The sequence below is a fragment of the Acanthopagrus latus genome, chromosome 3 (assembly GCF_904848185.1).
Source record: "Acanthopagrus latus isolate v.2019 chromosome 3, fAcaLat1.1, whole genome shotgun sequence".
Taxonomy (NCBI): Eukaryota; Metazoa; Chordata; class Actinopteri; order Spariformes; family Sparidae; genus Acanthopagrus; species Acanthopagrus latus.
The window spans coordinates 14316051-14343870 of NC_051041.1; the positions used below are offsets into that span (position 1 = coordinate 14316051).

At 42.5% G+C, this 27820-nt stretch overlaps 1 protein-coding gene across 2 annotated transcripts; it reads right to left on the reverse strand.

The window, feature by feature from the left end:
• elp2 (elongator acetyltransferase complex subunit 2) lies at nt 1-27297 on the reverse strand. Of its 2 annotated transcripts, none has more exons than XM_037093700.1 (22): nt 27127-27297; nt 26894-26972; nt 26161-26231; nt 25942-26086; nt 23784-23861; nt 23414-23478; nt 23220-23286; nt 19694-19840; nt 19281-19376; nt 18125-18225; nt 12416-12547; nt 11763-11906; nt 11155-11346; nt 10579-10648; nt 10272-10367; nt 8882-8939; nt 7778-7850; nt 6133-6325; nt 3194-3315; nt 2969-3111; nt 1251-1364; nt 1-706 (listed from the first exon to the last, which is right to left on the reverse strand). In XM_037093700.1, exons 1-22 carry the CDS (start codon nt 27256-27258, stop codon nt 511-513), a joined length of 2514 nt encoding a protein of 837 aa, XP_036949595.1. In that variant the 5' UTR covers nt 27259-27297; the 3' UTR covers nt 1-510. The 2 variants fall into 2 exon arrangements, with proteins under 2 accessions (XP_036949595.1, XP_036949594.1); XM_037093699.1 differs by having other exon boundaries at nt 11763-11912; nt 27127-27296.
• Between the last annotated feature and the right edge of the window lie 523 nt (nt 27298-27820).

Sequence of the window (27820 nt, forward strand, 5' to 3'; positions counted from 1 at the left end):
TCACATTTTGTATATACAAAAACATTTAATTCATTTTTGATTAAACAAATAACCACCATACAACTGTGTTACAAATGACATCCTTACAACAGCACTGTCACAATGTCCAGATCACTTCCCTGACTTATTACTGAAAAGCATCCGTTCACCGTATAAATGTTAACTCGGATAAAGAGCCTAAACATGTGATCGGCACAGATATCCGGCAGTGTCGTCTTCTCTGAATCTAAAACACTTTGAAGTGTTGAAGCAAAATACCACCCTTGGGTCATGGTGTTTTCACCATCTTGCTTCCACCCATCAAATTCGTTCAGCTCTGTGCAGACAGACTGCGGGGCATGTGTGCTGTGGGCTCGTCCTGCGACTGACCCATGACTTAACTGGCTGTCACAGGGAGTGAATGGCTTGCCAGCGAGCAGCTGTGGCCTTGGTGCCACAGTCAGGCCTGTGGCCCTTAGTCCGAGTGTCTCTCTGCGAGGAAGAGACATAATAGTGTCACTGTTGGTGGTGCTAAAGAGCCAGTTTGTTGATGTTGAAGATTTTGACAGAGTGGTCGGCGCTGGCGCTGGCCAGCTGGACCCAGGAGCTCTCCTCCTCGACTTCACTCTCTCCGTCAGGCTGTCCATCCTCCTTGTTGTTCACTCGACCTACTCGGCCTGTCCTGGGCCTCCAGCGAAGCCTCTTTACTGCCAAAGAGTGGCTTTGTCTGCGAAAGCATGTGTGATCAAAGGAAACAAGAGGGTACTGCTTGGAAGGAATCAGACAAATACATGGAGAACAAAAGAAAACAACATGTACAAATAGATCTTTCCAAACTTCTCTCATTTGTTCTTTGGATTATTAGAAACACACATCCGGGAGGTGAAAGTTAATGTTGCTAAACAGACAGAAACTGAAGCCTGAGCAGCAGAAGCCTTCTGACACAAGGACACAGTAAAGCTACCTGCCTTCACTTCCCTTCCTGAGCCCTACAGACGATGACTCACACACTTATACAGGCAACAGCACAGAGGAATACACACAAGTGCCTGTCGAATGCCTTCTCCACTTTTCAAAGGAACACAGCCATTCATATCCAGCAGCCTGCTGCCTTTCTCTCCGCAGCACACACCGGCCGCCACACACTGGAGCCGGGCTACTGTGACACATTGTCATTTCCATTTACTGCCAGTGGCCATTGGAGGCCTTTCAAAGTTGCGCCAGGAACTGAACTTCAGATGAATCGAGTGTTTGTGTGTTGCAAAGGATACGAGGAGTCAGTTTGTCCACGGCAGCTCCAGTCGTGTCCTCCGGCGGGCTCCTGGCCGGGACTCCACCTGTACAGCAAGATCTGGCCGCCCTCCAGGCCCACTGCAAGCAGGTAGCTGAGGAAGGCAACAACAACACACACACACGCACACACACGCACACACACACACACATATCCAGGTTTGCATTACAGAAGAACACACCTTCAATGGCTATATCGATATACAGTAGATATTTCATATCTCGATATTCATGCCAGATATCTTGATATCGATATGATACAATATGACTGCGGGTTCAGTAAAAACCAAGCATTTTTTCAGCAAAATAAAGAGATTATTTTAAGCCATATACAAATGGTTGATAGAGAAATCATTACCACATTATCTCAAACTCACTACAGAGACAAATATATTTTAAGTAACAACAGTAAAGGGAGGGAGACGATCAAACGAACTTTGTTCTACGAGGGTCTGAAAAGTCACTAAATCTAGCGAGAAAGTTGCCAAGTTGGCAACACTGTGTGAGTGTGTGTGTGTGTGTGTGTGTGTGTGTGTGTGTGTGCACGCGTGTCCGTCTCCCTCACTCCCGCCCTCATGTTTGTCATTGGTTGGCTTCAGCTGTCGATCCACAGCAAGCATGAAATGAGGTTTGTAGGTGGCTGGCCTTAGTGGTGCATTCAAGGGCAATCGTAAAAATGATGTTTGTTGTGACTGCCAGAGCTGTACATGCAGGGCGAGGAGGGGAAATCTATATTGTTTATATTGTTTCTTTTTCGATATTAACATCTTGATTGCTCATATCTAGATATAGAAATGATAACGATATATAGTTCAGCCCTAATATACAGCGTGACAATGTGCAAAAAGCTCTGTTCCGCTACAAATTTCAGATACTTGTAAAATAAATCTGTATGTGTATCAAGACGATTGAGCAGCCAACTATGACACAAGTCATACTGGTGCACTGTAGCTGAACAGAATATTCTCATACTAAATGTGAAGCAGAAGTCAGACGTCTGCATCGTGTCAACACAGTGATATATTCAGTATTGATTCATTGAGTCTTCATTTCCATATTTCCCTTCTCACGCTTTCAACTGTGCTGATTCACAGCTGCTACCTTCTGCTGCGCTTCCTCGTGCCTTGAAAGGACTCCATACTGGTCTACACATGTAGACTTGTTAAAGCAGAATATTCCATGGACAAAACAAGAGGAGCACTTCTATTCTATTAGTGCCCGCGGAGATAATTCATGTATTTGGTTTCATTTGGTTGCAGTGAGCCATTAGTCATTAACTCGTCTCCTCGACCCATCTTTTCAAAATCAATTTGGGATCTTGGGGCTTCTGGAGAGTTGGATTACAACAGCTGCAGCTGTATGAAGCCATTTTCTGTTTTCTGTTTTAAAAAAAAGTCTCCACCTACTTTAGTTAGAAAAGGAGAACGCTGCGACACTGCTTTAATATGAAGCTCCAGAAATGTTTTGTGGACTACATAACTTCACCATACCTTTCAGCTAGGAGGTGAGTAAAATACAGAAAATGCCTGACTGGTGAACTTTTTCTTATCAGTCATATGGGGTTTGCCACAAGCAAAATAAAGTAACATCTAAATAAAATAAGCTCAAAGTTTTTTTTTTGATTTTATCCCGGTTGGTCAGTAAAGGTGCAGCTTGTTTATAAAGTTGTCCATAATACAAAAATTAAAAAAAAAAAAACCTGTTATCAGAACAGAGTGCAGGGCAGAAAGCCACCGCGGTAGCAGAGTCGCCCACATCCAAGACGGAAGAACATGGTTTGATCTCAGGAGGAGGACCGGAGTCTCCGGAGTCCTCGTATCTGCACGGGCCCCACACTATCACCTGGAGAACACACAGAAACCATCACTATTGTAAATAATAATAATAATAATAATAAAAAAAAAAAACGGTATCTGACAATTACCTTCTTGTCCCGACTGGATGTCACAAAGTATTTGCTGTCCGGGCTCCAGTCGCACGACCAGATGATCCGGCTGTGAACGGCCGTTTCCTTCCCCGTGTGCGCATGCAGCGAGAACTGGGGCTCTGCGTGGACACGACAAACACAAGTACAGAGATGATAAAAAAAAAAAAAAAAGAGTATGAATTCAGACGCAAACTACTGAGAAATCCCAGCGCTACATGTGTTTTGTCACATTTCATCCCTGGAACAACGCGCTGACGCGCTCTATTAGATGACACGTGAGTGGGGTCGTCAAACTTTGTGTCCAGATTACCGAAGCATGTGTCACTTCCTCACCTCGCTGCTCTGTGGCGACAAAGTCTCTCCAGAGCGAATAAACAACCAAACAAGACAGAGAACCTCATTCCGGCCTTCCATTTTCAGTCAGTTTTTTTTTTTGCTTTATGACCTGCTGGTGTTTATTTCCCCAGCCTAAGTCATTTCAGACCCCAGATTGGTTTTCCCTGGAGAGCTTGTTTGTATGCTGCTGGCAGCCGCCTGTCTGCGTGTCCGTGGCGGTGCTGCTCTCCACACACAGCGAGCCGACATGTACACACAGCCTTAAAAAACAAAACAAAACGCAGAGTCGCCGCAAAAAAGTCTGAGTTACCCACCGTGCCGTGTTTATGTGCACACAACACACACATCTCTGCCCACACACGTAAAAATCAAGGGTGTGCTGTTTGGGGACACACAGGTGTTTCACCTCCTGCCATTAACACTCTCATATGAGGACCGCATGGGGGGGCGGGGGGGCTCGATATTAGACAAGAGACGGATAAAAGTTAAAGAAAGAGGAGGTGAGGGGACATGCAAGTGAAATATGTACGACAGATGAAAGAGCAGCGTTTGAAATGGGTTGCAGCGATTACACCGGGAGGAAGGTAGCAGTGTCTCCTTAATGAAGATGTCTGGCTGCCTGACCCAAGAGAGGAGGAAGAGGAGGGCGGTGGAAGAGGAAGGGTGGTGAGACACAACAGGTAGGCGACACCGAGGAGGTGAGAATGGAGGGAGTCAGTTTGTTTGATCAGCTCTGACTTCGTTTAACCTTCCCTTGCCTGGTCTGTGAGACTGTGTGTGTGTGTGTGTTTGTGTGTGTTCTTCACAATCACCTTGAGTGATTCAGCAGCCAACCAGAACAGACGGGATGCACCACACACACACACACACACACACACACACACACACACACACACACACAGTCTCTGTCTCCCGTCCTCTCCTCCCTCACAAACACCAGCCCTGCCTCTGTGCGGTCCACTCTACAGGCGAGCAGCAGAGAGCAGGACTGGTTAGCCTCTGTCGGCGCCCATTAAGACCGCCCCGAGCTGCCAAAAGAGCCACGAGGTGCGTTCGACACCGGGGCCAGGTGGGGGAGGTAATCCTCCGGGCTTAAACGTCGTGTTCTGCTCACCTTGGATGCGGGGATCGGGTTATTTGTCTGAGATTCTCTCATATAAACAAACTCTCTGGGAGCAGGCGCTTGTTTACAACAGAGGGCCTGCAGGAGGTGAACGGAGAGCAGGGAAGCACAGATTGACTCGACAGGAGTACTGACCCCGTCTCACTTCTTACTTGATCCATCTCGCTCCTGGAAGTTTATAACTGTTTTTATATGACGAGTGAAGTGAGCGAGAAGCGGTGTTTAATGGAGATGGCTCACATCTGGGGCCGTAACGATCAAGTGTTACACAGACAGTTGCTTTGAAGAGTGAAAACGGGCAGAAGACTCACACACATTCCTCATGGTACTTAAAGCTCAGCAACTGTTAAGAGCTGCTCTCAAGTGGAAACATGATCAATTACATGTATGTTCAGAGTAGGAACAGCCAATCAGAGACAAGGATTTAATCAATCTTCATGCCTTACTGAAAATGTACTTATTAAATGTTCAAATCAAATGAAAATACTGTACCAGGCTATGATATGAGAAGCTGCCCTGTACACTAAGTTTATTTGGAAATTTCACAAAACTTTAGGATCCAGAGCTGATTTCTAAGACTGTGTGAATTCTGACAAAGGCGACCTTCCAGAAACAAATCGATATCTCAACCATTAATATCACCACCATGGAGCGCAGTCTGAAGGAGGTCAGAGGTCAAGCAAAAGAGATGAGAGATGGAGAGCTACAAAGGAGGCGTTTGGATTTATGTTTGCAACATGGCGAAAGACAACTCGCCGTATTGCTGGTGGTGGATATACCGCCCGACCCTGGTGTCTCCAATCCTTCAATAAGGGGTTGCGCAACTCCAGAGAATTTGTTGACAGCATTGAATTTTCTCCTTCATCTTGATCCTGATATGATGTGTATGCTTCACAGATTTGAGCAACTGCAATCTGATGCAACTTTGCTATATTGACAAGCCCTCCAGCAATAAATAAGGCTGAACTACAGGAAGCTGTCTGTTGTATTCTGCATAGTGAGGGTCCAAAGTGTCACCTACAATTAAGATAATATGTCTGCTAAAAGGGAATTGTGGTCAATTTACACAAATATGCAGAGAAAATGTGGTTCAATTAAAAATGTAATAAATAAATCATCTTTCTTATTAACTCCTTTTTGGACTACTTTCAGTCAACGCATCACTTGTTTGGCTCTTCACAGTATTAATTTGGGGAGTCCTTCCAATCAGGCCAGCTTGACTTGGAACAAATCTGCTCAGTGGGTTTACCTTATTTTAATTAATTTGAATTAGCGGAGCTGCTGTTGTCTGCCAGCGAGGCTCCAATATTGTCTCTTTGTCTTGAAATTCACTCAAACGCATTTTTAATTAAGCTAAATTTACTCGCAAAGCACCATGAAGAACTATTGACTCATAATGAGCTGTACTGCATTCCAAACCGAGTTCCTGAAATAACTCAATCCTTGAAGGTGGAAAAGTCCTTCCTTCCTCTCTCACCGGGACTTTCAGGTGCGGGCAGGTCCCGTCTCCATAAAGACCACGTGCGATCGCGGGAAACAGCCAATAGGAGTCGAGCATTGGGGGAGAAGGCCATCTGGGTCACGGTGAGGGTGTGGCACGGCAGCGCCTGCAGCTGACGCCATGTGGCTGTACTCCACAGCAGGATGGCTGCGTGCTCGGCTTTAGATGCCTGGAAAGACAGTTTAGATTAGCTTGGATATAAGAAATTTGTTTCTTGACTGATACACTTATTCTACTGTCATCTCCATCTTTTCCTCCTCCCTCTTTGCAATTTTCTTTTTTTCTGTAGAGCACCTTGGAACTACTAAATTCCATAAAGCCAAGAGCTGAAAAATGAAAGAAACAGAAGGTGAGTTAGAAAAAAAGAGAGGTTATAAAACCCAACTGTGAACATGTTCCATTCTGACTACCAATGTGTATGCCATCATGTTGCCAAATAATGGCCAAAGGATTGTAGCCCCGTCCTGCGAGCCATTGGAAAGCTTACATTATCCCATTTATTCCCATTTCCAGTTAAGTCCACACATTTCAAGCCAAACAGGAAGTCAATTAACTGGGGCTGCCTATAGTTGCATTATCTTCCACTAACATGATGGATTAACAATATTTTTCAAAAATACTATTATAAAATTATACTATTAAAAGTGCAATATCTAATCATTTTAGTTAAAATGTGTTTTTAATATAAAAAAGTAACAATTTGATTACGTGTTAAATATCTATGCATTGTGGCACTGAGATTTTTACCTCATGAGGTGATGGTCTGACAGTAAAGAAGCTCCTTGTCCTGGCAAAGTCAGCTAACAGGAGTACCAGCTAGTAGTTTAGCTAACTAGCTAATGACAGCTAAGGTTAACACCAGTTAACGATGTGCGATTAACGCACGCACCCTGGGCCCGCTCCGAAGTTTGTGCAAATCAGGAGGTGATGCAGGATGACAAGCAGAATTATAAAGAAAAGGGTCTTCTGAATGGAAAGTTCAGCTTCAAAGCCTTGCCAGATGGTTCTCTCCACAAGAACAAAGTTATTTGCGTTGTCGATGTGACCTGCGTTTCCACTCATAGTACATCAATCTCCCATACCACTTGCTGGCCAGGCACACAGCTGATGCAGAGACCCCCTCCTCCACCCTCATCAAAGGCAGACCACGCTGCGTCTGCAATGGGGACGCCTGGACCACTCTATATGCCACAGACTCTCAACAGTGATAGCTAAATCAGTGGCTTCAGCTTACAGGCAGATTAACATTGTTCAGTCAACCTTTAAAAGTGTGGGGTTGGACACTACATTGTGTTAGTATTACTAAGAAATGTTTCCTTCAGGTCAGTATGCCCATCTGTTGTTGCGTGTTGGGCTTGAGTTTGCCATTTGATGCTTTCAGCATATTTTTCAAGCATGTAGATCCTTTCTTGAGAATACTCTGGACAGTATTTTTCAGTGTTTACGATTGTTGCAATAACAATAAACCTACATTTGACAAACTCCCATGCTGATAAGCGTATTCAAACTTGGGAAAAAAATCCCTTTAAGGTACATTTAGAACAGATAAAAAAATGTGCGATTCATTTGCGGTTAATCGCATATTGGTCTATGTCTCTCGCCTCGATCTTATCACACTGACCTTGCATGCAGAGGCGACCACCGTCCTGGCGCTGTCCGACGCGAGACAGAACATCTCAAAGCCGTGGCCGTACCTGCAGGAGACAAACAAGGACAATCAAACAGACATTCGGGATTCAAGATAACAGCCTGAACTGAACAAGTGGAAGGACAGACAGGGATCAGAGAGACAGGCAGGTGAAAGGAGACGACAACAAAAGACAGCGCTCTCAGTCTGACAGTAAATGAAGTGTTCTGTTATTCCGAAGCGTCACCCTGACAAGCATCCAGGCTCGAGCCATCGCTGCTCGCTGACAGGTAAATAAGCAGACAGAGTGTGAAATTAAAATACTGATGTGCGATGACTGGTCCTTCTACCGCCGACAGAGAGGAACAATGATGACGGCCGCAGCTAATCACTCACAGCCTAATTACTTTGTAGCTTGCTGACTATCACCTGGTTGTTTTAAAAGTGAAATCACAGCCTGCAAACTCACTGGAGAGAAACCACTCCCCGGCAGTGAAGCTTTCAAACGCTGCAGCAATTTGGCCACGATGGTGAGAGCATCATTTATGCCACGAAAATAATTTGACCACTTACTCATCTTAATGTTTCTATTATGCACTAAATGATTCAAAAGGTGGGTCAAAGCCAAATGGAGGTAGAAAAATGCTTTTCAACGCACACAATGCCCACACCTCGAATAAACGGCCACGCTATACGTCATGTTTACGGCAGATTGACAGGTAAATGGATTTAACATTGGCCACAAATGGAGGCAATATATTCAGCCTGGAGAAGAGGCACATGGGATGCCAGGACACTGGATCCTGATTGGCTGCTGTACACAGGGAGAGAGACAACCAAGAGCTTTGGGAGGTCCATCATTTGCAGATGTAATAACCCCCGCCAGGCAAAACCAAACACACACAACTCCATCTGGAGATGTTGCTTCATTAAGAGCAGATTATGGAAGCTCTGATGTCTTTAAAAGGGAGAGGAAGTACATTAAACGGAAATACATGGTGGAAATTGTGATTGTATGTCGCCTGAGGACTCTGGATACTGTTTGTGCCAGCAGGTAACTGAAACTAAAGACAGGCTGAGTGACATCTGGATACTCACAGTTTCTGGACCTCAGGCCACAGTGTGTTCTGGAGAAGATGATCCTCCGGTGGGGGCTCTGCACATATATACATACAACAGACACAGAGTTACACACAGACTCCAAAATACTTACATAACTGTCACTTGCAAAAGCCCTGAACCTGTTTTCAAATTCAAATACAACCAGTTTCTAATTTTCTAAATGAGGATTACACCCACATGGCTATTATAATTTCTCTCCCTTAAATCCCTGTACCGTTAACCCAAAGAGCGACGGATATGGTACTGAGTGAGAGCCTGTGTGTGTGTGTGTGTGTGTATGTGTGTGACTTAAACTGGGAAAAAAAGACAGTGAAGAGACTGAACTATAAGCTACATGGCAGACTGAGAACGCGCCCACAGACGATGTTTTCTCACATTCACACATGGCCTCTTTCAGCATTTAGCTTGCGCAAAAACCCCTCAGCTCTACAAACTGCTGCTTTACCCCTCGCCAAAAAGAAAAAAAAATGCAATTTTGAAACAAGTGCAACTTTATCTCTGACTCTTAATGGCTGCTGGCTTTGAGGGGGATCAAATCTAGTCGGTCGCCAATCCGCTCCCTCGCACCACAGGCTTCCGCACATGCCACCGGTGCCTTCGTGTTGCATGTAATTGAGAGCTACACCGCTCGTGTTTTCTTTTTTATTGGTCATCTTCTCGTTTTGCCGAGTTGTTCATTTGTCTCCGCTGCCTGCGGAAGCCAATCAGACCAGGGAAAATGCGTTGTTAACAACAGTCTCCGCACTCGGTTGCTCCCTGCATAGCCCTGGGGTCATCGATACTTAAACTTTGCAATCACATAAGCCTGCCTCTAATTAGCATTGCAGATTAAGGAGTGCCTTCAATCATGCTGATGACAGCCCTTGACACCCCTCTCGCCCAGGGGTTTTTAAAGCACCACGCTACGCTTTCTTCATTCCACCCTCATCCATTTCCCATCTGCGCATTTCCTGCAATTACTTCCCCTATTTCTGCCTTTGTTTCTAAACTGCTCCTCTTCTGTGCACCCTCTACATGTACCCATCCCTCCTTCCCTCCCATCCCCTCTCCCGCTGTAATACCATTGGCCTCCAGCAGACCTCGGGCACCGTGGGAGTAGAGCTGTAATAACTAACTGTCCGTCTGGCAGCATATCATTGTCTCTTATAAGAACAGCAAGCGACAGGCAGACAGGAGCTCTTAGATGTGGACCCAGGCTAGTGAGAGGGTTGCAAGGAGGAATATAAATCAGGCTGTGGAGGAGACGGGGATGCATTTCGGCTCCAAACGTATGCATCAAGGAGACCGAAATTGAATAAGGGTTTACTTAGACGACAACTAAAGTTTAGAAATTACTGTTTTATGTTGGGAAATAGGCTGACATTACCAGTCATGATGAGTGGGTGGAAGTAAGACTCCTGATATTGATCAGATTTACTGTTGAACTGCCCCTCTTCTCCATTGGTTTTTGGGACGAGGTCACCTGAAAATCAAAATGACATTTATATAAATATATAAAACTATTTGAATATAACACAACTTAAAAATGGAATGAAAATGCTAAACAAACCCAAAATTTAATAAGGCTCCCTCGAACTGCTGCCACGAGCTCTTGAAAATTGATTATCAGACAAAACTTGGCCCCGACCCTCGGCACCGAAACGCTCCCATGCAGAGCTGAGCAAGTATTTTACCTTGAAATACGGCCTTGTTGGACAGACCCAAGGCAGGTGTGCTGGCTCCTTCTGGAAGGTTGGCAGAGTCCTGGCAACGAGCAGATAAATGAACCAACAGAGACTCAGACATCAATAACCATTTGAGAGTAAGGGCAGCCCAGTCAGCACATTTTACAGCCGGAAAACAAACTAAAAGAGGAACTACGAAGAAAGTTTTGGTGAACAAATGTGTGGCTCTAGAGTTAATTTGAACAATATAATCATAGATATTAAAAGGACATAAATCAAGCTCATTTTGTGTTCATATTTCACTACTAGAATATGTTTACCTGTTTTAATGATCAAAAACCACATATTTTTCTCATGATGTCCAGTGTAGCACTGTTTTCATGTCCGTCCAAAACGCTGTTTAGTTTCCTGTCTCTTTAAGACCTCCCCCCTCCCAAATACCCAGTCTGCTCTGATTGGTCAGCTCACACACATCTGAGGCAGTGCCACTCACCGTGCACAATAATCTATATAAAAGACTGAAGGAAAAGTATAATGAAAATGAAAAAGCAGAATAGATCCCCTTTCATATAATTTGACACTCACACTAGATGTCAGCAGCTTTTCTCTTGAGGTCCCTGAGATGTTTGCAAAGTTCTCCACAAAATTCCGAGGTGCTTGAAACACTCGCAGGACCTTCTCGTCGGCCCCAGACACAAACTGAAACCTTCCGACCATCGCCAGGCACTGCATGTCGTATCCATGGATCTGTGGCCTTGAGATTTCATGCCACGTCTCCTGCAGAAGGAACAAGAAAGAGAGATAATCATAAAGACGCAGCTTTGATCATGAGGATGCCAACCAGCTGCATGTGGTTGTCATACGGAATTACAAGCGTTTCGACAGATCGTCTGATGTTGTGTGAACTGGCTTTCTTGGCCCTAGATGCAGGTGTCTGTAACCAAGGGAAAGACAACACTGAAACTCAAATCAAACATCTCCGGCTAAAGATGCAAAATGTTCTCACGAGAGTAGACAGACAACAATGGCAAACTAGTATCTAGTTGAAGACCAAAACCATGATTTATTCATTAATAATTTCTTAACCATGCACATGATACATTTATAAAATGTATTATGAATAAAATTTGACTCAGCTTTGAAAATGAGTCTTCTACTTCAGCACGTAATGGATGATTCTCAGCATGTTTTACCTGTTTGGCCCCTTGTTTCCTCCATGGAGTGAAGAGTCTGGTGGTCTGGTCTGAGCCCACGCTGACGATGAACTCACCCTCAGGATCCCAGCTCAGGTCCTGGACTGCATTAAAGTGACCTGATATCACAACCCCAGGCCTCCACTGTCCCTGGTCAGAATGTTTTGCAGTGGTCAGTTCACAACTTTTCAACCGCTGACTTACTGTGCCGTGAAAAACCCCAGAACTGCTGACTATGATTGGCAGCTACACGAGAGCGGGTGACTATAATTTAGGTGTTTTGCTGTCTGGGAAGTCGATCTCCTTTGAAGCATCTGAATTAGTTAGCAACACCTTCAGTTTCGAGCTGAATGTTAAAATTCACCTTCACAGCGGCCGTAATTGAAACGGTTTATCTCTGAGCATGCGTTGTGGTTTCAGACCACCACCCTTTCACAGGGACACCCAACAGAGACACAAGCAAAGCCTGTCAAACTGAGTGGCAGACAGGAGACTTGGTGTGACCAATCACACTAATCAAAGTCTCTCACACAGCATAGCAATGCACAACGCCTCAAGCGCAGTCACTGCTCCTGTTATTCAGGAAAGACAGTTTACATATTTCTAACTTTGACAAGCTACAAAAATTGGCACCATTTTGATTTGAACGTTACCTCTTTGTCCTGGTCTCTGCACCAGAGATGCAGTGCCCCATGAAATGCATGTGCGGCGATCATGGAGCCGTCCGGACTCATCTGGCAGCCGTAGAAACCCAGCGTATTGCCACCAACCTCCCCTACACGAACCTGGTGGGACAGAAAAAAAAAGAACACACGTTGTGGAGGCGTTACTGGTCTGAAGCATTGACTCATGTGCCTTTTTTAACACACTCATATGTGACATCAGGTGGGTGAAGAGTGTTCAGCTTCTGGGTCAGAATCACAGACTTGCTGTAGACTCAGGATGAGACAGTTATTATATATGACATTCGGGCATGTAGTGTATACTTAGTGAGTTTCGTGTAAAGCTACAGGCTCAGATTTATATACGAAGTAGACATATTAAAGAAAAAAAGTTAGAGTTCTTAAATGCCCCCATCAAGACTTATTAACTAACAGTTCCCATAGCGGCGGATAAAAACAGAAGAAAAAAGCAAATTAAGCTGACAAGTCAGATGAGAAATTATGCAAAATGGGACTTATTAGACTTGAATAAACTGTGTTGTTTTTTTTTTCCTGACAAAATACATTTGTCTAATAGAAAATGAATGCAATTTCAGCGCAGCACGACACGCTCAACAAGTAATCATGAAAAATGGCAACACAGAAGGATTTACATAAATTGGATCTGGGTGAGAGCCTGCTGTGACCCTTGCCTCACGTTCACGGGGCAGATCATATAGACAGTGAAGCATTCAGCGGGCCTGATCTTCTGCTGGAAAACCAATCCAATTTTAAAATGCACCCATAATCACTGCCTCTCAGCGGAGAAACATACTAGAAAATAAGAAATTGCTCCGTTAAGATTCTGAACACCTGTCCAATCTCAAGCACCTCGCTTTTGTCGTTCAAGACAATTCTGCACTGAGTTTGGTGGATTCAAATCGTTACCTGGGGCAGAAGGCCCATTTTGATTTAAATGCAGTCCGCAATTACAAAGAGAAACAAAAATGCACTTCATTCCGTAGGTCATTCTAAGTCACTTCAAGTACCAGGGGAAAGTGAAATGGATTACAGCTAAAAATGAAAACTATTAAGATATAAAGTGACATCAAAATCTTCTGACTGGTTCCAAAAATGTAAAAACTGAATTAACTGAATTACAGTCTGTATTCATTCATCCTCTCAGTGACATAAATATCCATAAAGAACAGAATTTACATATTCAAACAGAGAAAACAAGACAATATTTATATCTCATCTTGCTGCTTGCATAACCAGAAGGATTCAATTAGGGATTATGGCACAATACAGAAATAACTTGAAACAATTCAGACATTAATGGAAATATTTTTAAATCTGAATAAACAGGAATCCCTTTTTTAAACAACAGAGAGCTTGAGCTGACAGTATTTAGACTTTTACAAGACAAAAATGAGCTTCATCCCTACCACTCCCATCCCCAGTAAAAGATACATTTATATTCACAGTTATCTGTTAAACTCACGTCAAAATTCATTAGTACCTACTTTCTCCTATGAGTTTTCTGCTCCAACAGATAAACAGTCAAAGAGAAACTATTTAGTCAAGGACTTTGAGAGTATTGAGAGTGGTGACCAGGCCAGCTTCTCACTGCCCTGAGGAATTCAAACAATTAAAAGCTTTATCGGGGCCCCGAGGCCTTGGAGGTAAACTGGGCCCAGAGGGCAGATCTATTCAAATCGATATCAGCTTAAACAACCCTAGAGAGCGCTTCGCTGCTCCCACGGCAGCATGTATGGCTACATATATATAAAATCTCCTCCATCTTTAATTAGCTTGAGCCTTAAAATGATACGGACATTGGCTGTGAGGAAATATGAGAAGCGCTAAATTCACACTCGAGTGATTAAAATCTGGAAATATGTACAGCTTAGCCTGTTATCTTTTCTTAAAGTGACATGTTTAGCTGCAGCAGTGGCCTGAGGCAGACTGCAGGAGAAACACACTAATTACATGTTAAACAAACACGTTGAAAGGCCATCCACAAACCAAAGCATGTTTGTGTACTGTATGTGGCAGGAAAGTGGTGTCCTCAATCATCCGGCCTTCTTAGGGAGCTTGCACTGGTCATCAATGACCTTCAAAATAACGCCTGTCTGCAGGCTGAAACACAGCGGAACTAATGACAGCGATAAAGGCATGCCTTCGTGTTGAATGGCATGCTCCTGCAGCCATCCCGAGAGAGAGACAGACAGATAGAGGCAGGGAGACGGTCAGGTAGAAACATAGATGGGGAGATTGAGAGAGAAGGAGATGCAACATTAAGCAGATTAATTTTAAAATTCTGCACACTAGAGCCCGCCGTAAATCATGCAAAAACTCACAGAGGCAAAAAGCCGTCATCTGTCTTGTTTACGAGAGGGGGAACAATATGGATGGACGCCGCGCCTTATCGCCGCCCAGCGGGGGTGTGGGGGAGGAAGAGAACAAGGACAGCAAAGGAAGGGAGGCATATATCATTCTTGGAGGGAGAAAAAGTGGCTGATGAGTGCTGAATGGGCTTAGCCGAGCTGGGAAAACCCATACAGTGTGGAGGACAGGTTTTGGAATCAACTCTTCAGGCCGAAGTACTGCCTGACATACTGAGCCTTGTTCCCTCCAGTTTTTTTGGTGTTGAGATGCACAATATTAAGTAAAGACTTTAACAAAGATGGTTTTCTTCATTAATCTGTTGATTTGTTTCAATCAATCAACAATCGATTCAGCTAAAAAAATCTAAAAAAAACTGTAAATAAAATAAAACTACAGAACCCAAGTTGTAATGTGTAAATTCCTTGTTTTGTGCCAAAATATTAAATTTATAATGACATGAAGTAAAGAAAAGCAAACAATCAAAATGACCAAATGTTCAGTATTTTCTCAAATGAGCCTGCTTTCACACCTCTGAACTCGCTATCCACATCTCTGAATGTTTCAGCAGCTGTGGAATGAAACAAAAATCCACAGCAGTGTTGAAAATTCAGTCTGAATATCAAGCTAAAAAAGCTTTGGCAGTTTGGGGCAGCAGAACAAGCTATAAACACAACAACAACAAAGACATATGATCATCTATCAGTTGAAATCCTGTTTTGGGCCACTTGAGGAAATCTAAATTGAACACTTACTCTCTTTTGAGCTCTAACTGTAAGCAGCTGTCTAAAAAAACCTGAAACCAGCCGAAACCAAAACAACAAGCTAAAATAGACTAAAAAGCTCCAGTGGGGTTCTGCAGAAATCAGGTGATAATTACAACACATCTAACACAGAATACATGTATTCATTGTTCATTTAGAAATATTGATTAGAGCAGCTTTAAACAACTAATTGTTAAGCAAAATTGTAAAAAAAAAAAAACAAAAACAAAAAAAACCCCCAAAAAACAGATAAAGCTAATGTTTTAACTGCACGAAATGTTGTTGAAATCAACAATCAACTTTTTTTGTTTACTCCAGTGGTTTAATGTTCCACTTTGCTGCAGTGAAGTACAGATGGACCTAGGCTGTTCGCTGTTGGGTGTGGTTACAGGTTCAACAGACCACACCGATCAGAGAAACTTTCAACAACAGAAAGCTGCGATTTACTCTTTAAAGGACGGCCTACTCCACATGCACATGCACAATATTCAAAAACATGAACTCATTTTGCCGTAAGGTCATGTGTGACTTGAGAAGCGTACACAAGCCGAGGTCTGGAAATAGGTTATTTCCCAAACACACAAACTGACAATCCCTCCCGGCTTTGTAGTGGCCCACTGTGGTCAGTCTGAGATGTTAATTACCAGCGTGTCTCGTTAGTAAGATGTGCTTTACGCAGTGGTGGGCCCCATCCACCCCACTGCTAACCCCGCTCTCCATTAAATCTCACCAATTACTCTAATCAGCGTGAAGAAGTGGAGCACTTCTTTGTAAAAATCGGCTAATTAAGATACACATGGCCGGTCATTTAGCGCTGTGGAATCTGCTCTGCCAAAAAACTTTAGTATCCTGTAGAAAAAAAGCCTTCGTGAAGCGTTTTCAGATTAAAGAAAACACTGAATAAGGACCAAAGGGCCTTTAATTCTGTCTAATGTGTAGAGATGGGAAGAAAATGCAAAACACAGTGAAAAAAAGTGACATTTCTTTGCTACATGTGTGAATCTATGTGTGTGGTTGTTTGTGTGTGTGTGACAGAGCTTCAGAGGTTAAGCTTCCTTTGTAGGCAGGGAATCTGTCAATTCAAAGGGTTTGGCTGTCTTGCTTTGGGAAAAAAAAAAAAAAAAAACAGGTCAGGAAGGAACAGAAAGAGAGGAACGACTAATACACACTCAACAAAAAGGTTATTTCAGGTAGGGGGTTTATTCTTTTTTTATTTCTGGCACCGAGAAGAAAAAGCCTGAGCTGTATAGGGAGATTTGACCACACCAGACTTGATTTCAAACACTCACTGCTGCTTGTCTTTTACACCGAACACTTTTGTCTAAGTAGAAGAAGAATAATATGTGACATCCGTGCTGGCTTCAGGCCCTAATCATCAGCCCTTTGTCAGAGAAGAGAACTGGGACTTTCATGGTTGCTCCTTTTTTGTGGTCTTTGTTGCTTGTCGCTGTGGATGTGAACAATGAGATCAAAGGCGCCAAAATGTAAGTGATCAAGTGCTGAATCTCGCTCATCACCACGCAGTGTGATAACACCAAAGGTGCCTGCCATGGTGAGGTGAGCCGTGATGTGTGCTTGTCTATTCATTATTTGTGGGATACATTTTGCATTTGTGAGCGCGTCTCTGTCAGTGGTTTGTGTCTGATATTTTCTGCAACTGTGCCCATGAGTACATGTTTCTGTGTTTCTGTCAGGTACGTGGAAAGGTAATCTGAGGTACTCCTAAACCACTCGAGAATTCATTAAAAAAAAAGAAAAAAAAAGAAGAGAAAAAAGAAAAAAGCTGTGGGGCAGATGGGCAGAGAACTGCTTTTTCTTCGCCATCCACACTTGTGTTAAATTTAGCCTCATTCTGGCACAACAGCAGCTGTTGGGAGCTAAGAGAGCCGAGGTGGAGGGGGAAGAGAAAGCAAGGCAGGAGGGAGAGATAATGTGAGAGAGACAGGGGAAGAGAAAGGGAGGCAAGCGGTGGGGGGAATAAGAGGAGGTGGGGGACAGAAAATGACAGAAGGCGGGAGTGAGGAGGGAAGTGGAACGACAGACTGTAGAAGAAAAAAATAATAATAAGGAGAAAGGCGGAGCAGGCAGGTCTTCCACCAGCCTCTCCATCCCCTGTCGGATGTGTTGGGGAATGGGCTGTAAAAGAGGGGGTTCAGCGAGGGTGAGTGATAGAAGGGGAGATGGGGGAGGACAACCTCTGCTTGTCTAAACTCACAGTGGTGCGCCGGGCTCCGCGCCTCTTCATCACTGTCTATCACTTCTATTCCTGACACCTCAATGTCAGGCAGAGTGGAGACCGACGCAGGGGCACTGACAGCAGGAGAGAGAATACTAGGGGAGGGCTCAAGCTCCGGATCATGTCAAGAGTTACTGAAAGGGAAGCCGGCAGAAATAGAGTGGGAAATTGGTGTGTGGTTGTTTGTGCAAACCCTGTGTTCCCCTCAAAGAGTGATTCATACCGTGTGTGTGGGTGTGTGTGTGTGTGTGTGTGTGTGTGTGTGTGTGTGTGTGTGTGTGTGCCGTTTGTGGATTCAGTGTACACTCTAGCTGCATTCAAGACAACACTCACCTGCTCCACCCAGACTCCAGATCCCTCTTCAGGAGCCCAGAGGATCATGGTTTTGTCCATGGAGGCAGAGAGCAGACTGAGAGGCTGTTGCAGCTCACCACCTGCAGGGGGAGACAAAGTGACAATGAACAAGGCGCACAGAGTCAATATCATCCTATTTTTCTACAATAACAAGCAAAGATGAGGGATCAGTCAGAAAAACAAGCTAGCTTTACTGTCAGTAGAGCCACTAATGCCCCCCGTACTCACCATAAAATCTGTCTCGAGCTGCAAAACTTACGAGTCAAATGAAGGTAAAATGTCCATCTCAATTAGATTCAATGCACCTATCAAGATTATTAATACTATTTTCTGGGCCATTTTTGAAATTATAGAACTAGCCTACAATAAGGAAAAGTGTTTACAGTCATTTTATTTTTATTGGGGGATGCTACAACCAGCTGAACACAAAGCCGATCATTTGTAGAAGTATCCTACTTCGATCAGAAATAAAACATAGTGGCTGCCTAGCTTTAAAAACGTAAGCCTAGCTTTTAAAAAGTAAAAGATCATTGGTTAGATTCAATTTAACTTTGACTAAAGATACTCCATATAGCGTGAGATAATCCTCCTCTTTGTTTTTTGTGTCATGTATACCAATCAACCCTCGGGCCTGAGCATAATACACATAACTGTGATTACCTCTGCCCTCTGCATAATTGCAGCATAAGTGTGCAGCTTTAGTTAAGTATCTACACATATTAATAACGTGTGATGAACGCAAACACTTGGATGGCTGTGAAGTGATCTTGATGTAACACACTTTTAAGGCAACCACAGTTCAAAGAGAAGACTTAGCACATCCATCAGCCTTTCCCCCGAGAACTAATTACGCCACTAACTTTTCACACTCGTTTCCTTTTTTTTTTCCCTTGAAAGTGTCACTGTCTCCTTTCTGCCTTTTGTAAGGAATAGCATCTTAAGATAAAGGGAGGGAAAGACAATGTCTCACAGCTGAGCCTGCAATCAAAGCGTTGGTGATTGAAATGTTTAGAGCCACCTACGTCTAATCCTGAGAAGAAAACATTGTGACAATCACTATTAAGAAATGTAAGCAGTAGATCTGCATAGTTTGTGAGTAAAATCCAACCATTTCCCTAGTTTTTGATCAAGGTACCTCTGTAGAGAGGAGGCTGCCAGTGAACTCCATAGACCCAGTTCTCATGTCCTGCCAGGACCGTCTCCAGAGACACAGCAAACACTGAGGACTTGTCTGCAGCAGGAACACAGAGAGACCAGATAAGCACGGTTATCAAGATGCCAGTTTTAGGCGACTGAAAAGAAGATGGTAGGTATTGATTTTTTAAGCTTTATTTCTGTTGCCAACTACATGCAATTCTAAAGGTTCCAAGGAAAATCAATTAAGTTTTTGTTCAAAAGGTAAAGAAGCACACACCTGCACATGATCAGTATTTTATGAAGGTCAGTAATCACCATTTTCCATTAAAATCTTCAAAAAGCATGTCTCATCATTCGGTTAATTAGCACCCTTTTTTTTTATATATAATCAAGCCTGCGCCGTCAGCTCACCTCTCTGCTTCACTTCAAAAACGTCCTCTTTCATTTTGATGATGGTGTGATCGTCCTCTGTGCGGGCGTCTGTCCCAGACTTGGCGCACAGCCTCCACACTCTGATGAGACAGTCCTGTGAACAGCTGGCTAATAACAGCTCCCCACCTGAACGAGACACAGAGAGACAACCTGAAAACCTTCCCGAGTGAAAGACATTTCCTATCCACTGTGTGGTGCTTTGATAAAAGTGTGGTCTTATCAAATATGGGGGAAGTTTAGTTCTTTAGCGCAACAAGCGGCAAACTAAACACAGATTTACTATCATCTCACACATTTTTATTTTGCGAGCATGCTAGGAAATAGTTGCTTATCTACATATCCAGCAGACCGTCTTCTTCAGTTGTTTGTTAGAACTGCTATCAAGGCATTATAAAAGAATGCTGCCGACTATGACGTGGCCAGTAAGACAGCAGGAGCACAGGCCAAATATAGACAGACAGGTGGTAAACAAAGCACATGCCACTATCTCTGAGTGCCCCCACGTCTGTCACATTATGCGTTTCAGGTTTAGTCCAATGGCCACTGGCCCAGTTTTGCCTCTGCCAAGATAAACAGACATAATCAAAATTCCTCTGTCGTTTCCGTCTGAGGCCTCCCAAATGCTGAGAGAGGTGGGATGGAGGCCATTACTGTTAGTCAGTCATGAAGCGATGACGACAATGATTATTTGTTTTGCTACTTGCCTGAAACTCTGCTGAAACTACTTACATTTGCGACTATTTTTTCTTTAATAGCGCTTTGTGTTTGATATGTGAATTTACCCATCGGCAACATATGAAGTAAACTTTTAATTTACTCATTACATTTTTGAACATCCTTGGTCAGAGTGTGAAACCGAGTGCGGCGGGGTGGGTGGCTGAAACTTCGGCCTTCAGACCCTTCTGCCAAGATCTCAAAACAAACCAACATTTATGGCAAGCAAAAACTACAGCCACTCTCTAATCCTGATTCAAGAGCTGATAAACAAACAGTTCTGAAGCCACCGAATTTGCGAGCCACGAACACGCTCCAACTCTCTGGCTGCTTAATAAAGACAAACAAACCTAAAAATAAATATGAATTAGATCAGATGATGCTGTAACCTGGTGTGGATGAGATCAGACGTCCGACTGTGCGTCATAATTAAGTAATAACATGATGTCAAGTCGCGGGAGGGTTGTGGAGATTTCCTCCAGACAGGCATTCTAAAGATGCAAAACTGCATGCTAAAGCGCAGGATAAAGAGAAAAACTGTGCATGGCAATGACTATCACTATTTTTTTCCTTTGTGGCCTTGTGAATATAGAATTCTGAGTTTACAAGGATCACTTGAATGCACCAGCAATGTTCTTTCCCAGCAGCCTATATTAAAAGATATATCTCTGGATTTTCTAAATCAATATCAGATCATTCAAATAAAGATCGCTTTGAATACAACTGATGCGAATTGATGTAAACGACATAGTCAGTAATTTGGTTGGAGTTTAGCTGGCAAAGAACATAAAACCCTGATACAGAGACAGGTATTGATGATCCACATGTAAAACACGCTTTTTGGATTCATGGTGCACATGCAAGACATTTTTTTTTCTTAATCTAAGTATCTACTTTTGGTGCAATGAATCTAGCAAAGGAAGACTGAACTAAAACAGAACCGGTCCTGCATGTCCAAAAATGTCTGTCTGCCCTCAGTCTGTCAGCAAAACTCTAATTTATCAGTGATAAACACATTTCATAATAGTGGTGATTTTATTCCACTACTAAAATCTATGGAAAGAAAATCGTGATTTCCAAAATAGGACACAGACAGACACGGAGAACTAGAAAATAGCATCATGCTCTGAATCCGAGTGTTTGATAGCTATGACAAACTGCACCTCTAGTGCCGCAATTTGCCATCTGCCAAGTCATAAAAGAACAGAATGATTTATTTAACTACTATCACAGTGTAGAGGGGTTTTGTCATTCCTATGGGGATATCTGGTATAAACAAACTTCTCTCCGTCTCTTTGCTGGCTCGCGGCTTGGCAGCGTGGAGTGGGTCATAGACGGTGAGTGGGACGGAGACATTGGTGGAGAGGGCTGGTTGAGGAGATGAAATAGCTTTTACACAGGCAGAACAGTGCAGTAATGAAGTGCCCTTGAAGAGGGTTACACAATTAGTAGAGCCTGGACTGGATCCACAAGTTGCCATGTGGTATCACAGTTCTGTGAAAAGCACACTGGTTGGTGAAGCTGGACAGAGAGTATCCAGTTGAAATTTTATAATGATCTAATGTTCTATAGAGAGACAGCTGTCTTTGTGCTTGCTTTGTGCTTTATGAAGGTCGAAATACACTTTTGACTTTGCCTTTCTCATTGAACTGCTGAAGGTTGTGACTGCAAATCTCCCCTAACTCTCAGCATTCAGTCAATCCTGTTATCTGAATCTTTCAAAGTCTGATATTTTCCAGCTGTGCAGGCTTGCTGAGAGTCATACTATCCAGGATGTCTGGATGCTGTTTATAAAACACCAACCCAACCCAACTTCAATGTTTAACGACATAGGAATGAGACTCATCAATCAACTATCTTTCCCCAGAATCACTGAAACCAAGAAATGTCCAAGGCATATCAAACTAATAACATACAAAAAAAATACAGGCAGAGGCCAGATCTCTGCAGATACAGACACCACCACACACTTGAGGATGAGGTATGTAAATTTAGATAATCCAGACCACAAACAAATGCTTTTAAAACTTCAGAGGACAAAGATCAACATATCAGAAACAACAGGTGCGCCATATTTCTATATTGCTCATATTTCTTAATTGCTATAATGAATACAATTGGAAAACATCATTAACAAAATGTGTGGTCCTTTAACTACTTCTAGCCCCCCCCCCAAAAAAAACTACAGTATAGTGATTCTTACTGACTCCAATCTAAAAAAATAGGCATCCTTTTCTAATATAATAATAATAATAATAATAATAATAATAATAATAATAATAATAATAATAATAATAATAATGAGATCTATTCTAAGACCAAGACTTTTTCTCAGTCCAAGTTTCGTGGAGATCTATTCTGTAGGTTCTGTGTTATCATGCTGACAAACCAACCATGGGGTGAAAATGTAAGCTCCTTCGCATATATTGTTTACAGAAGTAGCCATCAAGCAAACATTAAAACAATAATTCTAAGAATCTTATTGTGCACTCTTATCAACAATGTGAAAGCTTGCTTTGTTAGCTTGACAACACCCAACCTGGATGTCGTTACTACTGTCACTACCTAGCAATAAAAATCTCAACTCAAATTCAGCCCAGCCCAAAAAATCTGACTTGTGGACATTTTCTGTTTGGAAATATCCAACCAGGGTTAGAGTTAAAAAGCACCACGTGTGTGTGTGTGTGTGTGTGTGTGTGTGTGTGTATGTATATATATATATATATATATATATAAACTTTGAGTTAGGTTCGATGTGAAAGAATACCTGGACAGTAATAGAAGCACTCACCTAAAGAAGCCCATGTCACTCCACGAATCCAGTCTTCATGTCCTTGCAGGGACATGGCTTTCAGGAGCTGTTATACAGTGATCAAAAAAAAAAGAAAAAGAAATGGTGACCTCAAACTTTAGAAATTCAAATTAAAGACTTGGCACAGAACACACAAACGATCTTCCCCTGAGAGAGTATTGATCCGAGCTCACCTGTCCTTCAGACTGCACATACAGATGCACCTGAGAGTTATCACCCCCACAGGCCAGTATGGGAACTACAAGAAAAACAACAAATGGCAGATTGCACACATTTCCATGTAGGTCTAGACTTTATGAGTGGCAGCGCAGTGGAAGAGAAGGATGAAGAACATCATCAAATAGACGAAAGGTATGTAAACTAGAGAGGCAAAATGACATGAGACACTTCAAAAGGCAGGGCAGCATTTTTGAATATGACGTTCAGTTACAGGCACTAAAGCAGTGGTGCAAATTGAGATGGATGACATGAGAGGAAAAATGTCTGCGTGCCTGAGTGCGTGCAGCTCACAACTTAAAGGATGTAGGAACAGCTTAGGCTTACCTCTGCTGCCTGGCAACAGTGCCAGAGACACATCCATCATGAAACCGCTGCCAAATGATAAGGTATGGAGACACTGAGCTGAGGGACACACATACACATGGAATTAAACTTTTCGCTGAGGACTTACACTGATTATATATATATATATATATATATATTATATATATATATATATATATATATATATATATATATATATTATATATATATATATATATACATACATACATACACACACACACACACACAATGTAGTTGTGACATACTTTACTTATAAATTGTATATACATATGATGTTATGTGTTCATATTTGTGTCAACAAGAAATACTTCTTTTGACTGTTCCTGTCTGAGATATTTGCCTAAAGACACATTCTCCTCATCTTATGAGGGACTGTCAATCTGCCACAATCTGCATACCAGCACCAACATGACATAGAAAGTATTTTTATCCGGGAATACACCCCAGGGTTATGTCCAGTCCACGCACACACACCCTTTCTATGACTGTCAAGCAGCATCAGTGTTCATCTGCAGTGACAGCTTTGGGGGAAAAAAATAAAAACACACACACAAAAAAAACAAACCAGATATGGATGACAGCTTGGAAGACCCTCAATAGTAGACTACGTGAAGAACTGAAAGCAATACTGAAAATAACAGCTGATGAAATTGTGACAACTTACATTACTTAGATAACACTACACATTCATTAGTCAGTTATGTCTAGAAAACATGTGGCAAAAACATGTCTCACTTTTGAGAGCGATTTTTAAGGGAAGACTATTCAGTTCTACAGCACTGCAGACTTGAAGAAAAAATTATCATGTTTGTAAATGTTGCCATGTCCTAGCGCAGCCACCTCGGGGAAAATATTCAAACTGTAAATGATTGAATATAATGCATTATTCATTTATCAAGTAAGATGTGAGTCAGTTACCTTCAGGATAAAGTCCCACATTCCTCCCAAAAATGAAGGGCACTTAGAAAAAAGGACCAGTTTTATCCTTTTTTTCACAGTTGATGATTTTTTCATGAAAATATATCCTGCAGGTTACCTCTGGGGTTTTAAACTCAGGGGTCTGAACCTGTGAAAGGGGCCAGAGGATGGATCTATGGAGTTGTGAAATGATTTCTTGGGCATAAAAATTCGATTGTGTTCATATTCTGGATATTTGTAAATTTTTTCTTGAGAAAGAAAGCATAGTTTTACTTTTCAATGCCTCTGGAATTCATTAAAATCAAACCTTCTGAGAAGGAAAACTCCCTCTGATTGGACTACTCAGACATCCTCCCTGTGAACAGAGGTCTCAAGTAGACGTTGCTATATATAAAAGGGTTGTGATGATTTTTGAAGGAGAGGGGACATTTCTGTACAAGCTACAGTTCTGTTACTGTTTGAAACTGTTTGTTAAGTATTTCAAATTATTTATAAGTGTGGCTAAGTACAGCAGATCATCTACCCAAATGTCGATCTGGCTTATTTGGTGTCGATTTTACAAAATACTCCAGAAATGATTTGCGTAAATGACATTTCTTTCAATGTTGTGTGCAGGGTGTTTTTTAGGGTTTAGAAAAATATAGTGCCAAAGGACAGACTGTCTGACGGCAGTGAAAATATTCTAAATACGACAGTCCCTTATATTGATTGCTTTAGGTTGGCTATTTTCAGGAGGCTAAAATAACATGTTGCTGATGGCTAAGTTTACTGCGGTACATAACTGGGCTTCCTTCACCAGGACTCCCATTGTTTCTCCAAACTGGGGGCGCCTTGACCACCGTCTACTGTAAGTAATACATTAACTATGGATAAGTACCTCATACAAATCTCTTTAATAGCTGGACACTACAGGCAAAAAAAAATGTCAAAACAAGATTTTTTATCCCATCTATATTCAATATTCAACTTCAAGCTCTGAAATATGCAAATTGGCACATATTTGATCAGACACTGCCTCATTTGTAAATTTAAAATTTCAGGACATTTCAAAAACAAAACATATGTTATTTAATGTAAGTTATCAACTGGGGAAGTCTTGTAGTGAGATCCGGACTAAAAACGTTTTCACCTGTAAGGGACACAAATATACAAGCAACAAAATACTGCATCAAAACCTCAACAGGTTGTCACTAATAAAACGCATTTTCCAGTCTCTCACCTTCTTTGGCTTCATTGCAGAGCCACAGTCTGACTGTGGAGTCGGATGCCGTGGAGGCCACCAGGATCTTCGAGTCCTCCACGTAGATTGCATCCACAGCACAAACTGGACCAGTATGACCCTTAAACTCCACTGACTGGACAAACTGGAAATAGAAGAGCAGCTTTTAGCAGATATCTTCAATGAGAGGCCAGAACACTGATGAAATGCTTGGCTTACCTTCCCATTTTGAGCCGCCCAGACGATGATCCGGTTGTCTGAGCCTCCTGAGACAAGATGACTCTCTGGAGCTGTGAAAAAATTAGTCACATTATATGACTGTGAATACTTTTGCACACTTTTGGTCTGGGGCTATTCAATTCAGTTACAAATCATGAATCTGAAGCACACTATATTTTTAGACACAAATGTGCTTCCATCCATCGTGCAGCAGCTCGAGGAAGTCTTAGTGTGCTACGAGAGAAATGGCTTTTCAGGCTTGGTGTGGAAGAACTAGACAAACCTGCATAGATGCCCTGAACTAACATATGCTTTAGGATTACCCAGAACATCGAAAGTGAGCCAGGATTATCGCTCAGCATCAGTGACCAATCTCACTAGTGGACGAATGAGAGCAGGTCCCTGCAGCTGGCATCATGTAGAGAGCCCTTCATGAGGAACGACTTTACAGGCAGCTGAATCACACCAATGTTTAACTTCATGATGTCCACATACTTTTGACCACACAGTGTATATTCCCCAAATCTTATCACCACATGCTTCAAAGAAACTTTATACAAAGTTCTTGTTTTGAGGAATAGTTTACACCCATGATTCAATTTTAGATGCATAAATATTGCTTCTCCTCGCCGACACGTGTCCCTCTGCACATCAGATAGTCGAAGCACCAATATAAAGAGACCACAGCCATTACTTTGACAGCTCCATCACTTTCCTCCATCTCCACACTCACCACAGTCCTCTCTGTGAACCCACTGTACGGCATTCACTCTGCCTGTGTGGCCATTCAGCACAGCGACAACTCTTCTCTCCTAAAGCAAAACCAAAGGGCGTGTTTACGCATACATTGTACAAAATGTGCGTCTATTCACCACTAGCTAACTTAAATGACGTTCGGCTATCATGAGCTATGGAAACTAACATCGACAGCTCACTTTACAGTAGACAACAGACATATTCTGCTACCTGTGGGTCGTACAGAGCCACGGAGTTACACGTCCCGAACGCAATAGCCCCTCCGCGACCCCAAGAAACCACATTTGGTGTCCTGTTTGCACAACAAGCAACATGGCATGTTTCGAATACGGACGCCGCCATCTTGGAAGCCGGAGTTGTTGTGGCGTCACTGTAAATGTGGCCGTAACGCTACCGCCACGTGCTAACAAACGTTCCACATCCAGCGGTCGATTGGTCGACTACAAACTTTAATGTTCTAGAAACATTTTCATGCGGTAAATCATATTTGTATTATTTTACTGAATTTTAAATAGGTCTGAAAATCGGCAATAAACCGTTTAAACTCACCAAAGTGCACTAACGATGAATGTCCACTAGGTGACGGTATACACACACAAATTCAGAGACGCAACTCCAATTTAAAATGTGCATACGTTTATTTTTGTCACTGCAGTTAATCAGCACAATTTAACAGTTCTGTGAGAAAAAGGCAATGATAAGTTGATTGATTGGGCGAGATGCTTTTTCTTTAACTTCCTACATTGAGTCAAAGGTCAAACAAAACAATGTCGGTGGGTGTTTAGAGTCTTGTTTGAAGAGATTTAAGATGATGGAGGTTGGTCCCTGACTTCATTAAAGGATGAGTTCACCCAAAAATAAAAACTGAGTCATTATTTAAGCAATCTCGTGTCAATGGACAGTT

Bases quoted from the DNA above. Each gene is read 5' to 3' on its own strand.
- elp2 (XM_037093699.1), bottom strand. From the start codon at position 27,258: ATGGCGGCGTCCGTATTCGAAACATGCCATGTTGCTTGTTGTGCAAAC. The intron at 11,913-12,415 runs GTAACGTTCAAA...CATTCTGACCAG, and splicing joins GCAGAGACCAGGACAAAGAG to GGACAGTGGAGGCCTGGGGT. The intron at 8,940-10,271 runs GTAATGTCAGCC...ATATATGTGCAG, and splicing joins CCACCCACTCATCATGACTG to AGCCCCCACCGGAGGATCAT.